Raw genomic sequence first — 16,936 nt, 5'->3', positions numbered from 1 at the left:
ATACAGGATAACGTAGATGGGCCCTGGTGGCCCTTTGTTATCCTATTATTTATGTTATGTTATATTAATCTGTTTAGCTCAGCAGTTTTTAGAAGTTGAGTGTGTGAGTAGTAGTGAGCTGGCATTGGGATACAGATACAGTATACTGTCCTGTATATACAGGATATGCCTGTGCATCTCACTGGTTAACCACACCATAAGAATGGAATGTAGCAATCTGTATGTAGCTGTTAACTATTACCTAGTAACACCCACAAAACTGCAGTCCACATGTAATTGTCGAACTTTACAGGTTTGTAAAAAATTTTAAAAAATTAAGGTGAGTTGTTAGTTTTCCAACTATATTAAAAATACAGTTCCTATAATGACGTGAAACTGTACAAATAGTAAAACAACACTGCAGTCTGTATGTAGTTGGCAATATAAGATGTAAGAACTCTTGTTGCTAGAAACGAGTGCACAAAGAATAATAATATTGTAACAACGTCTCTAGCAGAGCAAGTGTGCAGCCACTACCGGGCAGTGTGGATCATGGTGGAAGCTGTGAGGGATGGTAGTGGTGCCTTCCCGGCTTGCAGATGTGACACCAGGGAAAGCTTTGTGCATCACTCCTGTGCCTGTGAGACTGTCAATCACTTCAGTCTCTCTCTAAACATCAGGTAATGAAACATGCTGGCTTAATAATTCTACCACTGTCATCTGAGATATAACTCAAATTTGAGAGAGAGAGAGAGAGAGAGAGAGAGAGAGAGAGAGAGAGAGAGAGAGAGAGAGAGAGAGAGAGAGAGAAAATTTTCCTGACAAAATTAATATCACTATTTCTAACACCTTTTTTCTTTCAATAATATTCAGTAAGCCATTCACTTTATTTTGTTATATTTCAGTGCTCATGGAAACTTCCATTTTTCAACAAATGCAACTCCTCCATATTCCCAGCCATTGGAACACAAGAATTAATGTTATCCTGTCCTGTCTTAACCCAGTCAACAAGCTCTGAGAAATTTCTTAAGGCAATACATGAAGATACTGTGGCTGAACCTAGTGTCTAGACCTTTGTATTTTGGTAGAAAATTTTGTGTTGCCTTCTCTAGTCAGATTTATATCATTACCATCTATCTCTGGCATGGAAGAAAAATCATTGTCAGGCAACATCACAAGCTTAATTAATAAGAAAAAAATAGTTTAAAGTTAAGTGGAGATTTACCAGAAGTACTTTTACCTGAAGTACTTTTTATGTATATCCATGGTGTGACTTTTTATATGTTTATTCACCTTGGAGCATGGAACACACTGTTTTCCAGCTTATATTATGCATTGATGTTGTAGAACAATTTTTGGTAATAATTTACCGAATGCATATTGTCACAGCTTTGGTTGGATGTAAGAACAATGTATTCCTTTGCCATTCTTTAGGTAATTTTGAAATCAGAGGAAACTTAACCAATGACAGCTGCCATGAAAAAAAGATGAAAGATGTCACTTTTGTTGAAAATATAGGTAGGAAAACTGCTTCATCAAGTAGAGAGAAGTTACAACCCACTGCTACGTAAGAGAAACAGACGCAGAATAAGAAATATGCACAAAGGTGGCCTTACCATCCTACACAGTGTACTAGGCTGAGCTGGCACCATCTGGCAGCTACTGTATCAAATTGTAAGATGCTTCCAGAGTTAAATGTATGCTTAAGATGTAGTAAGTATATTAGTGTACAAGTATGTGTGACATGGATTTTCACCTATAAGGCTGCAAGATAAATAAACCAATTTATTATTATCATTATTATTATTACATACAAAGATTCTCAAGCCTTCATGCAGCCTTCCACCTTCCTACCAACTAAAAGATTTGCTAAAATACAACTAATGTGTTGCAATGTGTCATCCTTGCGTTGTTCAGGCACTGTAACACCACTCCTTTCCATCCTTACTCATGGCCTCACCACAGGAACCTCTTCAATCTTGTCCTATATCATCATTCAAATCACCCACCTGTTACAACTTTGCTCATGTAATCTTCCTGAAGACCCAGGCCTGGTATATACCTGATGATAGAGGGAAAAAAAAAAATAAAATAAATAATAAATAAATTATTGCTCACCACTATACTCACACTGCATTAAATGTTTGTTACTTATGTGTAAGGTTTTAGGTCCTTACTACCTGCTAGCTTTTGAAAATACAAGGTTAATTGTATGTCAGTCTGCATGCATAATTGATAGATAAAATGTTAAAGTAACAATGGGCAGCAGCATCACTCACATAAAGCTTCCCATTCTGACTTGGAGAGTGTCCTGATGGCATCCACCCCTTGTCGCTCATTCAGGTGCTCCTGTGCATGGCTGTATTCTTCTTCAGTAGCTGAGGCCTGCTCATCCCTACTAGGATATTGCTGAGGGACACAATTCTTGTTTGAGAATCTTACATTCATCAGTCATTGTAGGTAAAGGAAATCAATATGTCTAAAAGCATTATGTGCAAGAATTGACTTTGCTAGGAAGTATGGGCAGAAAACAATTTCATGTTTTGAAAGGTAACATGGTAAAAAAAAAAAGACAAGATAATCAAGATGTCAAAAAAATCTTCAGGAAAGTTATTTTGTACTAATGTAAAGTTTCCAAGTCAAAGCAATGACCACTGAAGTGAAAATAAGAAAACAAACAGGAATGTGCTGAGGCAAAGCAGGTGAAGAGTGAAGACTGCATAGCCACTGACCTGATCTAGGATGCAGGAGATTTTTAACAAGAAACTGCCAATACATCTCACTAAGCACTAAGATAGAGGTAAAAAACAGAGATAGAAAGAGAAACTAGAATATCGAGTGTTGTAGGCTAATCTGGTTCGGTGAATGTGATGCTAGTAATTTCTGCTATGGTGAACACTGGTGGCAATCTGTTACAATAGCATAGTTACATACCTCTAGTGCCTGCATGACATTCAGAAGATGCTGTGAATCAGGGTCCTTAAGGGCATCCTGATATACTATGTCAAACTTGCGGCACCAAATCAGGTCAAGCCCCCATTTCTTGGCCAGTCTGTGGATAAAGAATAACAGTTGGGACTGCATCTAGAATGTGTTTGGAATATGCTAGATGTGGTCACTGGTATCCATTACCTCAATAGAATTCACAATTATAGGAGTTCAGCAGCTTGGTTCCAACAATGGTACTACAGACATAATGCTAAGAATGAGGACTTGAGATACAATACTCAGGAAGAATCATGAAACTAACTTTACAAATGAAGTACTGAGTGGAAGAAAGTCTGTTCAGTCACAGTGGCCATTTATTCCCCAGTCTCTCTTACTCTGTACTATTACAACAATGACATTGAAACAAATCAACTCAATAAGGGTGAAAATCACATTTTGTAAAAGGTACTGACTGACCACACAGCTGACTGCACTGTAAATAAAGGCACAACCTCTACTTAGTGGTCATTTGGCCCATTTTTCTCTGAATAATCCAGTCAGGAAGTCATTATGGCTTAACACTGTCTTCCCTTGGAAACCATCAGGCTCCATTATTCTCATGTTAGGTCCCTGTGCATTCATGTAAATATACGATTCTATCATCAGGTGCAGGTTAGGGAGTCCCAACACAGTGGTAAAAAGGACTTGAGCACCACAGGCAACCACATCCTAAGTTGCTGACCAATCACAGACCTTGACACATACTGTCAAGTGCCAGATAGTTAATAAGAGTGCTAAAAACATAAAAATTCAGCCAATGAAAGTCAGTTGGTTTGTTAACCATTAGAGAAATCTTTCTGTTTTAAAACATGAAAGCAGGTCTTTCCAGCTACATAAAAAATGCAAATAATTGAGGCTGAAGAGTTTATATTTATACCTGCCTATGCTGCTGACAGAATGCAAACAGCCATTCCCAGGTGTCTATACATATTGACAAAAACAAGATACACACATGTAATTCACATGAAGCAAAGATCCTTAAATCTCCGGAGAGATACACTGACACTAAGCTCAACAAATTAGATTACTGTAAAAAGTTGTATTCATTCTCTGAAAATTCTCTTTATATTCTACGAGACAGCTGGACAGAGAACAAGAGGAACAAATGACCCTTAAAATTATATTCTTACTGTTATAGAGCTGAAGAGTTATAGCAATGATTTTAGATTTACACTGATTTGATCTGTTTCTGATGGTTAGATTCAGTTAAATATTATATTCTAGTGTGATATGGATACTTGCAAATGAAAGTTTCAAGACATTTGTCCCAGACTTTTGGTTAACTCTATTGATCTTTAAGAGACCTGGCAATCAAATGGGCCTTTTTATTTAACTTTTTGTTGTCCTTGGCTGACTTTCCCTCTTGCATAAAAAAAAATAATAAAAAAATTAAATTAATAAAAAAAATAATAAATAAATAAATAAATAAAAAATTTCCCAGTTCATGGTGGGTGCATATCCTTTCCAACATAAAATGGTGTATGAGCATATTAAAGAAGCAGACTGGACACTGAACACCCTTTGCTGTGTTCTCAATAATAGCTCCCAGACTTACTTCTGTAGTGTGGATGGATGAACTAAGAACTCTGGACAGTCAACAACTCCCTCCAGGAAGAAATTGTAACGATCACCAAAGAGTGGTGGATTCTCTGATCTGCTCTCTGGGAATTCTATTGTGTACACCTCGTTGCCACATTTTCTGCCACCACTTGATTTCATCCGTGACCTGTGGGAGGGAAGTAGATGACAGTGGTTAGAGGACACACACAGTGTACCCTTGACAGCTCAACAATACTTGTGTTAAATCTTCAGTAGTAAGAGAGGGTACGTGTCAGTGTTGTATACCTTTGTGTTAGATACAAAATAATTGTTTTGTTTCTCTTGGTTCAGGAATGAGCAAGAATAGCCTGGAAGATGCCATGAGAATTATCAATATATGAATGGATATTACAAATAAAAAAAATTTTTTATACATAAAAGTGAAATAAAAAATATTCTGAGTATCAAGAGGATTCTGCTTATCAAACAGATGATGAAGACAATAACATTTCTGGTAACTTGAAATTTGACAAAGTTCACTCAGCTAACAGTTTGATGAAAGGTTTACAGACCAATATTACCCAGCTACCATAGCAGGGTATCTTGTTCACCATTAGGAAAAGGCTACTTCCACTCTATATAGAGCATATATCTGCATAAGCCGCATAATGAACACACATCAGGATGAACTACAAAATAAAAGGCAAATATCTGCATAAGGTGATCATGATAATATCCACATATCCCAGGCTTTTGAAAAGAAAACAATGAATGAAAATCTTGAGTATATTCTTTGTGCGTGATTTCAGAATTGGTAAAAAAAAAAAAAAAAAAAAAAAAAAAATCACACTTAAGTATCCTTACATCAAAGAAATCATTAGTAATAATTGTACTTTTGATGGAAAAAACAGCTGGGATGTCATGGCATGGAGCTGGTTTTTGTGTCTGTAGCACCACAGATATGAAGATTTACTTCAGGCTGGATGTTTGTTTATTGCCATACCTCCCTATAAGGTATCCATGCTAATGTAAAAAAAATATACATACAAATAAGTTAAAACAAATAAATAAATAAGATAAACAAATAAAAATAAATAAATGAATAAATAAAAACCAGTAAACAAATAAATGTTTGAGCTGGAAGACAGAAATTAATGACAAAAAATCAAACTGATGAGCAACAAGCAGTGCATGAATAATATAAGAAAAGAGCACCAGTTCCTGGAAAATGGCTCAGAAAACACAACACATGACCACTGACACTGCAGTCCATGTGGGGAGGCCAATGAAGAAGCAGTTACACACTTTGCTCCAGTGACAATGTCAGTGAAGGAGTCACTGAGTAAAATGTTTATTGAAAAAAAAAAAAAAAAAAAAAAAAAAAAAAAAATTGCAGGAACACAGGCCATAAGCCTTTCAATGCAGCAGTATTCACTAAGAGGAGGAAAGATTGAAGAGGCAGAAATATCACAAACAGGTAGCTTAAGAGAGGAACAGATGCAAGCTATGGCAGTGTATAGGTTGATGGGTAAACTGCACACACTATTTCATTTCCTTCCTGAAGTATTTGTAAAATATATATAAATGACAGTGTATTCCATCATCAGCCTGTGCCTCACATGATCTCATAAGCACTGGGAATGGTGGCCACAAAATATCCTCCCTTCTTGAGGTTCTCGGACACATTACGAAGCATTGTCTCAGCCTGAGGGAGACTCTCAAAGCAGTAGTGGAAGGCAAATTGACATGAAACTAGATCCATTTGTCTCTTGGAGTTCTCCATCAGTGGCTTGATCCTTTTCTGTTGGGTTTAGAGAAATAAACATGAGTAAAACCATGATGTTCTATGCTAGATACTCAATCTAAATGAATTTTTGTACCAAGAGGAAATCCACATAAAATATTTCCATCCTTGGTCATTCATTAGAAGTTGTCTCTTTTTAGTGTATTACGCTGCGTTTACACCGAGCGAGTCGCGTCGCGTCGAGTCGCATCAAGTCATTTGAAGCGATTCATTTCGACGTATCTCCGTTTACACCGAATGCGTCAACCCGAGTCAAGTCACTACACAGTGACCCATTTGATTTCAGGGAGAATGGACGCATATTCTCTTGCTGTAGTAACTGCATTGCTCTGGCTTCGTCGTCGCAGACGTAAAAATAAAACTCGAATCTGGATGCATCATCTGAACACCAGGAGGCCAGATTTCGGTAGCTTCAGTCATTTATTCCCAGACCTGGTAAACCATCCAGAAAAATTTTACAACTTTTTTAGGATGACAAATGAAAACTTCAAGAAGCTGGTGGAGTTGGTTGGACCTTCCATTAGGAAAATCAACACTAACTACAGGCGTGCAATAGGAACGGAAGAAATGACATCACGATCCCGGTGGTTGGGGTCACTGGGATCATAAATAGCAGGGCGCTCTCGAACTAAGTTGATTAGGTCTTCCACCAGCATACTTGCAGACACCACGGCAGACTCGCTGTGACTGACGTCAAAAATAGGCCCAACCCTATATGTGACTCGACGTGACGCGACGCGAGAGGACGTGACGTGACTCGAAGCATCCGGTGTAAACGGTTTCGTTCAGAAACCCATACAAATCAATGTTATAGCTGGGGTGGCGATTCATGATGCGTCATGAATCATCTTGACTTGACGTGACTCGACTCGACGCGACTCGCTCGGTGTAAACGCAGCGTTAGTGTAGTTTGTTATTCACCTTTGGCTTACCTTATCAATTATTCATTCTGTACCATTGGTTTAGATATATTACATCCCCATCCCTCCTTTCCATATCTCTGACCTATCTATTGAAGAGATGCTTATCTGATTAGCTATGTAAATCACACTTTATTTCCATTGGAATGTAAACTTATTTGTGTTACTATAAATTAAAGCCTCTTCTAGAATGGATCATATTTTCCAGAATATACAGTGAAATTCCTTCCTAAAAAGTATTTAAGTTCACCACATAAAAGTTTTTCCCATAGGTGTCTTTATAAAACCAGGAGTGCATTTTACATGCTAGCAAATATGAATTATATCACAAACATAATTTACAGCACACGTATCCTCACTCCATGCAATGTAGCACATCAAACATCTGTCCAGCACCTTAACTACCTTCAATGGTTCTTTATCCATTTCAAAAATACGGGAATCACTCCTCGTTAATCTTTGTCAATAATTTAGTTTTGTTGATTTTGTTCTTTACATAATATTGTATGAAGAACATTTGTTACACATGTTTTAATTTGAGGTTCCTTTGCCTGTCCATAGCAGGATAAATAAGTGTGTCTAAGTAGCCTCCCTCACCTTAGTACAGTCAGCCACGATGAACTCTGCATTGAAACAGTTCCCACGGCTTTTGTTCTTGGTCCGGTTGTATCGTTCCTTGCACTGCTCCACTGAGGTCTCTGCTATGTCTGCACAAACCAAGTATTGAATGTTGCCCTGCACAGGTGGAAAAGGAAAAAACAATCTTTTTAATAGTAAACACACATCTATGAGAAGTGCTAAAGTATTCATAAGTTCAGGCAGTGGATGACCAAAGAAAAGTCCCAAAATACTGAAGAAGCTTAGTTTTAATCAAGCAGTGGACAACTGACCCAAACCATCAGATGCCTTAACTACTCTTCCTCCCAGATTAGTTTGCTTTATTGATGGATTAATATATAAAAACATGAGTTGAGCCCTGTCAAGAAATATTAACACACCTTCTGCCACTTAAGGAGATCCCCTCCCTTGCCACAGCCCAGATCCAGCACTGATATGGGGTATCCGTCCACTTGTCGGTCCCGAATCTGCTTCAGGCAGTATGATATGAGGAAACTCTTGATCCAGTTGTTTGAGTTGCGCATGTAAAAGATACGACTCTTGGAACGTTCTTTGAGTCCCTTCTCCTCAATATTGTTATAGTGACTAGCAACCACAGATCCTGCAAGGACAAACATACACCACATTTTTTTTCTTTCTTTCTTCTTTGTTTTTTTACATAGGGAAGAGGACCGGCCAAGGGCAAAAAAAGAAGATAAAAAAAAAAAAAAAAAAAAAAAAAAAAGGCCCACTTAAGTGCTGGCTCTCTAAAAAGTGGAAAAGCGTCAGCCGAAATTGGGGAGCAAATGCCTCGATACCTCCCTCTTAAAAGAAGACAAGTCATAGGAATTCGGAAATACAGATGCAGGGAGGGAGTTCCAGAGTTTACCAGTGAAAGGGATGAATGATTGAGAGTATTGGTTAACTCTTGAGTTAGAGAGTTGGACAGAATAGGGATGAGAGGAAGAAGAAAGCCTTGTGCAAAGGACAGACCGAGGATATTCATTGTGGAAGAGGGAGACAGTTGAGTGTCATTGAAGAAGAGGGGATAGTTGTCTGGAAGGTTGTGTCGAGTTGATAGATGGAGGAATTGAGTTTTTAAGGCATTGAAAACTACTAGATTTTCTCTGCCCTATTTGGAAATCTTAGAAAGATCAGAAGTCATGCGTTCTGTGGCATCCCTGCGTGATCTGTTGACTTCCTGAAGGGTTGGTCGTCTCTGAAAGGACGTGGAAAGATGTAGGGTGGTATCATCAGTGCAGGAGTGGATAGGGCAAGAAGTTTGGTTAAGAAGGTCATTAATGAATAATAGAAAGAGAGTGGGTGACAGGACAGAACCCTGAGGAACACCACTATTAATAGATTTAGGAGAAGAACAGTGGCCGTCTACCACAGCAGCAATAGAACGGTCGGAAAGGAAACTTGAGATAAAGTTGCAGAGAGAAGGATAGAAGCCGTAGGAGGGCAGTTTTGAAATCAAAGCTTTATGCCAGACTCTATCAAAAGCTTTTGATATGTCTAACGCTACAGCAAAAGTTTCACCGAAATCTCTAAAAGAGGATGACCAAGACTCAGTAAGGAAAGCCAGAAGATCACCAGTAGAGCGACCTTGACGGAAGCCATACTGGCGATCAGACAGAAGATTGTGAAGTGACAGATGTTTGAGAATCTTCCTATTCAGGATAGATTCAAAAACTTTAGACAAGCAAGAGATTAAAGCTATAGGACGGTAGTTTGAGGGGTTAGAACGGTCACCCTTTTTAGGAACAGGCTGAATGTAGGCAAACTTCCAGCAGGAAGGAAAGGTAGAAGTTGATAGACAAAGTTGGAAGAGTTTGGCCAGGCAAGGTGCAAGCACAGAAGCAGTTTTGAGAACAATAGGAGGGACCCCATCAGGACCATAAGTCTTTCGAGGGTTTAGGCCAGCGAGGGCATGGAAAACATCATTACGAAGAATTTTAATTGTAGACATGAAATAGTCAGAGGGAGGAGGAGAGGGAGGGACAAGCCCAGAATCGTCCAAGGTGGAGTTGTGAGCAAAGGTTTGAGAGAAGAGTTCAGCTTTAGAGACAGAAGAGATGGCAGTGGTGCCATCAGGATGAAATAAAGGAGGAAAGATGAAGAAGTGAAGTTATTTGAGATGTTTTTGGCTAGATGCCAGAAGTCTCAAGGAGAGTTTGAGTTTGAAAGATTTTGACATTTTCTACTTATGAAGGAGTGTTTGGCAAGTTGAAGAACAGACTTGGCATGATTCCAGGCAGAGATATAAAGTGCATGAGATTCAGGAGATGGAAGGCTCAAGTACCTTTTGTGGGCAACCTCTCTATCATGTATAGCACGAGAACAGGCTGAGTTAAACCAAGGTTTAGAAGGTTTAGGTTGAGATAAAGAATGAGGAATGGTTTCTGACGGGGCCGCCGTGATACTCCATGCCAGACACTATCACCTCTGTTATGCGTTCAGCACAAAGAGATGGGTCTCTGACACGGAAGCAGTAATCATTCCAGGGAAAATCAGCATAATACCTCCTCAGGTCCCCCCAGCTGGCAGAGACAAAACGCCAGAGGCACCTTCACTTTGGGGGATCCTGGGGAAATAGGACAAGATATAGAAATGAGATTGTGATCGGAGGAGCCCAACAGAGATGAAAGGGTGACAGCATAAGCAGAAGGATTAGAGGTGAGGAAGAGATCAAGAATGTTGGGCGTGTCTCCAAGACGGTCAGGAATATGAGTAGGGTGTTGCACCAATTGCTCTAGGTCATGGAGGATAGCAAAGTTGAGGGCTAGTTCACCAGGATGGTCAGTGAAGGGAGATGAAAGCCAAAGCTGTTGGTGAACATTGAAATCTCCACGAATGGAAATCTCAGTGAAAGGGTAGAGGGACAGAATGTGCTCCACTTTGGAAGTTAAGAAGTTGAAGAATTTACTATAGTCAGAAGAGTTAGGGGAGAGATAAACAGCACAGATGAATTTAGTTTGAGAGTGACTGTTAAGTTGAAGCCAGATGGTGGAAAACTCAGAAGATTCAAGAGCGTGGGTACGAGAGCAAGTTAAGTTGTTGTGTACATAGATGCAACATCCAGCTTTGGAATGAAAACGAGAATAGAGAAAGTAGGAGGGAACTATTATTTACAAAAGTTCTCAGACTTCAGACAAAACACAAAAAATATTTGGGAAACCATAAATGAACTCACAAATTCCAAGACTAAAATCAAAACATCAGTCAGCTCAGTCATTCACAACAAACAAATTAAAAACAACCCACATGAAATATCAAGTGCCTTTAATGATTACTTCTCAAACATAGCCCCGGACCTTGCACGCTTATTGCCCCCCACCCAACTGTCTCATAAATCATTCCTTCGAGGAGACTATCCACGTTCTATGTCAGTGCCTATAATAACTGACTACGATACTGTTAAAGTTATAGCAACTCTTAAAAACAAAAAAGGACACATTGATGAGATTCCTGCTGCTCTCATAAAAGACAATAAAGACTTATTTGCTAAGCCACTCACAGCTCTTTTCAATCAATCGGTTACCACAGGAATTTTCCCTGATAGACTCAAACTTGCTAAAATAATACCAATTCATAAAACAGGTAACAAGAATGATATATCGAACTATAGACCAATCTCAATATTACCAATTTTTTCTAAAATATTTGAATCGTTAATGAAGAACCATTTATTATTATATCTAAACAAAATGAAAATCCTAAATGACAGGCAGTTTGGCTTCAGAACAGGTTTAAGCACTTTTGATGCAATTAATATACTCGTATTTACCTCAGATCTTTACACAGCACTCAATAGAAATGAATCCATTGTCTCCATCTTTATTGACTTTCGCAAGGCTTTTGACACAGTCCAACCAAATATTCTCCTTGACAAATTGCATTACTATGGTATTCGTGGTTGCATTCATGATTGGTTTGCCTACTATCTCAATAATCGAAAACAGTTTACATAATTTAATAATACATGTTCCCCTATTAATCCAGTGTATTTAGGTGTACCACAAGGCAGTATACTGGGCCCCATTCTGTTCCTTATATATATCAATGATATCTGCAACATATCTGATTCACTAAACACCATACTATTTGCTGATGATTCTACACTCTACTTGACTGGGAAAAATCCAACAGAATTAATCTACAAAGCCAACACTGAACTATTAAAATTCTCAAATTGGTGCATAGCCAACCGACTTACAGTTAATACATCCAAAAAGTTTTTTACCCGATTTTCTAACTCTATAACCACTTTTTTTTTTTTTTTTTTTACGGTAAGGCCTATAGCGCCTGTAGGCACACTTGAAGAGTGTATTGGAAGTGCTGTTCAGCTTCCGCCCATTAGTGGCGCATGCAATTTTATTTAAAGTGGTACCCATATTATGGCCCATATCACCGCCCTAGCTCATCTTGAGTGTAACCACCTAGAACCTGGGTATCATGGTGATATGTAGGTAACTTTAAACCACTCGACAAATGGCAAAGTGTTTTAAGGCTGTACGTGGTGGGATTCGAACCTACGCGTGGACGTCTGCCCGATCCCATGCTCACCACCTTAACCACTATGGCCTATCAGCCACTACCTAATTTAACAATTCTAAATGCTGACATCTTACAGACAGGTAAAATAAAATTCCTTGGTATAACCATTGATAAGAATTTAACTTTTAAACATCATTTATCCCAACTATGTTTAAAGATATCTAGAATTATTCCACTACTACTCAAAGTAAAACATTTTGCCCCACTTGAAGTTCTCATTAGATTATACTACGCCCATATTTTTCCACAGCTAATCTATTGTAACCCAATCTGGTCTCAAACTTATCCCTGTCACCTGTATCAACTTAATGTTCTGCACAAAAAAATAATTAGGATTATTAGTAATAGTGACTTCAATAAACATACTCCTCCTTTATTTAAATCTTTAAATATCTTGAACTTGGATGATTTGTCTAAACTGAACATTGCCTCATACATGTTTAAAATGATTAACAACAATGTATTTAATACCCAACCTGCACACGGCCACCACACCAGAAATAAAAACTCACTCAACATACCCGCACACAAACTCACCTTATTTAAGCATTCTCTGCTGTACACAGGACCTAAAATTTGGAACTTATTGCCCATGCATGTTAAACAATCAACTAGCTTATCATCTTTCAAAAACAATTTCAAGAAACATTTATTGTCATCCTATTAGTCTATACACCATAACTGGTTGCTTTTGTCAAATTCAGTTGTCATTATTTCTCTTGAAAGAATATGTTACCACTTTATTAGCATTATTAATATCACCTTTATTATTATTACTATTATTATTATTATTATTATTATTATTGTTACCTATTATTATTATTATTATTACCCATTATTAGTGTTAATATTATTATTATTATTATTACTATTATTATTATTTTTATTATCTCTACTATTATTTTCTTTATTACTACTATTTTCATCACTAAATTTTACAGTTTGTCACTAAATTCTGTTCTTATTATTATCTTCATTACTATTATAATTATTATTATTATTGATATCATCATTATTATTATTATTATTATTTTTATTACTATTATTGTTATCCTTGTGTCCTTATGTTCTTTATATTACTGTATTATTATTGTTATCATATTATTATTGTTATTATTAATATAATTATTATTTTTATTTATAATATGATTAACTTTGTCACCATTGTAAGTGAGTCTTCTAATACTTACACATAGCAAACATAGGTGAGATCAGGTAAATGTATTTTCTCTTAATATCTTTTCCTTTTCTCTCCCTCTTCTTTTCAATGTTTTAGTTAATACTGTTCTCTTTGTTTAATTCAGTGTTTTCTATTTTGCTTTTGTTTGAAATGTTATATATATATATATTTTTTTTTCTTGCCCATAAAGTTTTTACTTGCAAAGGGCTGTTTGTCTTATGTAATTTATTTGTTATTCACAATCTGTAACAAATGGCAAACATAATAAAGTGTTTAAAGTGTTTAAAGTCAACAGAGAAGGGGCTACTGTCAGTTGCCTAAGACAGCGGTGTTATATGTAGACAGTTGCTGTCTTAAGACAGATGATAAGGAGTAATGAAGATGACACAATGCTTATGTTATATATATATATATATATATATATATATATATATATATATATATATATATATATATATATATATATATATATTCAGCATTATTGCCTACATGTTATTCCTCAATACATGGCATTGTAAGTCTACTTTAACAGGACAGCCAGATGGAGACTTTTCACTAAATCAGGCAGGACTTGTAGACAGAATTATTTCAATACCAAAGTATGGCAGAGACAATGCAGACAACTTACCGAGGCTGGAGTCTCCTTCAGCAGCTCGTTTCTTACGAGAAGCCACAACATCTGGGTCAGCCATGTTGAGGTCTGAGGAGGGACAATGTGTGTGTTACTCTGCAAACAGTCATGAGAAAACTGCAAAAAAAGACACAACAAGGGTGTGGTAAATAACACAATAGTAACAAGGAGAAGGAGCCACACCCATGACTTTGCTTTGTCTGGTGTTCAGTCTTGGTGTCTGTAATGTTCTGCATATCATGAGATAACTGTGTCCTGTTCTCTCGTTAAGGTATATGCACCTGTCGTACATTAGGTTTTGCATGTCCTTCCAGTCTCACACTCCACATTCTCTTGTGTTAAGTCACAAGAGAGCTTTAAAAGAAAAAAAAATGATGGGGATGGTAGGTGGAAAGAGAGAGAGAGAGAGAGAGAGAGAGAGAGAGAGAGAGAGAGAGAGAGAGAGAGAGAGAGAGAGAAAGAAAGAAAGAAAGAAAGAAAGAGAGAGAGAGAGAGAGAGAGAGAGAGAGAGAGAGAGAGAGAGAGAGAGAGAGAGAGAGAGAGAGAGAGAGAGAGAGAGAGAGAGAATCTTTCACTATATATGGCTAATGTCTGGCGACTAGTGGCATCTCCCTAATCACACCAGCTGAAAGGTAAGTGACGGGATGTCTATACTATGGTAGTGCCGAAATGTGTTTCATCCAGTGACTCCTAATTGTAGGCCTGCGCTGATAGTTTCTTTCAGGTTCCCTTATTTTCTTACATTCTTGTGTATATGCAGTACAGAGCTCAGCAGACACAGGAAAACCGCACTCTCCCACCAGTCAGTCAGTCACTTCAGTCTTTCTGACGCTCTGTTGTGTATATAGTAAACTACGTGCACCGCACGCACTGCCAGAATGCACAATCTGCCTGTCCAACGGGACCGAGCTGCTCTAGCTCTCCTGCCGCGCTGCTCTCACCGGCCTGTGCCCTGTATTACGTACTGTACCAAAGAATATACAAGATAGAATCCTTGTATTGTACCTACATCACTCATAAAATAAAGAACCAATAATGCACCATCTATGCCACTATACATAATATATATATATATATATATATATATATATATATATATATATATATATATATATATATATATATATATATATATATATATATATATATATATATATATATATATATATATATATATATATATATATATATATTACAACAGTTATGCTGTAGATATGCCCCTACTATCATAAGACAAAGAGATTGATTGATTGATACATTTATTGTTGAATTGATAAATAATTACAACAAAGGAGGAGGATGGGCCTTGCCACCCACCCCCTGGGCAAAGAACTATAGTCCGTTCATCCAAAGAATCCAGGCCGAAAGTGATAGTTTGGTTGGCAGCCCTGCCCACCCACGCCGCCACTAAACCTTCCCGACACTTAAATTTTCTTCAAGTACATTTATTTTTCTTCAAGCTATAAACTTGTATATCTATTGAGTTAAATGAAGAAAAATAAATGTACTTGAAGAAAATTTAAGTGTCGGGAAGGTTTAGTGTTGGCGGGGGTGATCAGAGCTGCCAACCGAACTAGCAGTTTCGGCCTGGATTCTTTGGATGAACGGACTTTAGACATTATACACAACAAGAATACAAGTATTTCAATAAATAAATACTCATATTGCACACACTGCCTAAACATCCTACAGTCTGGGGGCAAACTGAGGATATTCCCTGAGTATATCCCTGAGGGTGGCAGAGTCTAGGAGATGGTCAATGAGGCTATACAAGTCATGCTGACCTTGTGGCCTAAATTTAGCAATGTGAGGACATTCCATGTTATAGTGACGCAAAGTGTGACCCCTTGGTGCAGCACACAGCACACACCAGGAGAAGCACTGACTTCCCAAAAGTATTTGTAGTCTAATCTGAGGCTCATTGCCACCCTGTCATGTGATGCAGTGTGTCTTCCGTAGATGTAAGCACAGCTCTGGGAGACACGTGCATAGTGAAGACTAGTGCTACTGCCCCTATGGCAACAAAGCTCCAACTGATCACTAATGCTACTTTGTACAAAGTCCTTAATGCTACTCTTAACATAACCCAGAGTGTACTCAGTGCCAGGGTCCACCGTGTCATCTTGTAGGGCACACTGAGCAAGGCGGTCTGCTTTTCCATTTAGTGGGATACCTACATGAGAGGGTATCCAGATGAAATAGACCGTGGCACCGGCACCTTCTATTGCGTGGATGAGATCAAGACACTTATTAACTAGATCATAGTCCATGGGGGAGGTGGATTGAAGGGCATACAATGCAGCCTGACTGTCAATAAAGAAATATACATTCTTATGGAGAGGCGCCACAATGTGGAGCGCCTCCAGTACAGCATACAGTTCTGCTCTAGTGGAAGACATGGGTGCAGGGAGCCGCCTGGAAACCTCAGTGTCAGTGTAGAGACTGGCAGAGATGTAGTCACGGATGAACAGCCCACATCCAGACCTGCTGCCATTGACTGACCCATCACAATAAACATGAATAGCCTGAACGTGTGGGTACTTGGACAATTTAGTCATGAACATGTCTTGCAGCACATGAGGGAGCCAGTCCCTCTTGGGCTGATGCAGAGAGTGAATATCAACACTGACACGGTGAGGGTTCCAGGCGGGTTGTAGCGGTGACATAACAACGTTAATACAAGCCTCGGCTACACTTACACTTGTCAGTACTCCCAAGATCTTCCTGAGGTATGGTGT

The 16,936-nt window shown here is 38.2% G+C and overlaps 2 protein-coding genes across 4 annotated transcripts in view; one reads left to right on the top strand and one right to left on the bottom strand.

Moving 5' to 3' along the window:
* The window catches only part of LOC123520348 (endothelial lipase-like), a 13,646-nt gene extending 11,873 nt beyond the window's left edge, over window positions 1-1,773 (top strand). For 2 of the 3 annotated variants that reach the window (XM_045282578.1, XM_045282577.1), the window contains exons 7-8: window positions 494-659; window positions 885-1,773. In XM_045282578.1, the coding sequence (XP_045138513.1) occupies window positions 494-659; window positions 885-957 (239 nt within the window). In that variant the 3' untranslated portion in view covers window positions 958-1,773. The remainder of the gene's footprint in view (window positions 1-493; window positions 660-884) is intronic. The other variant, XM_045282579.1, reaches the window with a different exon arrangement.
* LOC123520347 (mRNA cap guanine-N7 methyltransferase-like) lies at window positions 1,764-15,122 on the bottom strand. The gene is made up of 9 exons (XM_045282576.1): window positions 14,941-15,122; window positions 14,196-14,267; window positions 8,229-8,449; window positions 7,828-7,965; window positions 6,126-6,307; window positions 4,523-4,693; window positions 2,914-3,031; window positions 2,259-2,388; window positions 1,764-2,041 (listed from the first exon to the last, which is right to left on the bottom strand). Exons 2-9 carry the CDS (start codon window positions 14,257-14,259, stop codon window positions 2,004-2,006), a joined length of 1,062 nt encoding a protein of 353 aa, XP_045138511.1. The 5' UTR covers window positions 14,260-14,267; window positions 14,941-15,122; the 3' UTR covers window positions 1,764-2,003.
* Between the last annotated feature and the right edge of the window lie 1,814 nt (window positions 15,123-16,936).

This window comes from Portunus trituberculatus, chromosome 46, assembly GCF_017591435.1.
Source record: "Portunus trituberculatus isolate SZX2019 chromosome 46, ASM1759143v1, whole genome shotgun sequence".
NCBI classification, from domain to species: Eukaryota; Metazoa; Arthropoda; class Malacostraca; order Decapoda; family Portunidae; genus Portunus; species Portunus trituberculatus.
Note: the sequence above shows the minus strand (reverse complement) of the source record. Positions and strands in the feature narration are given on the sequence as shown.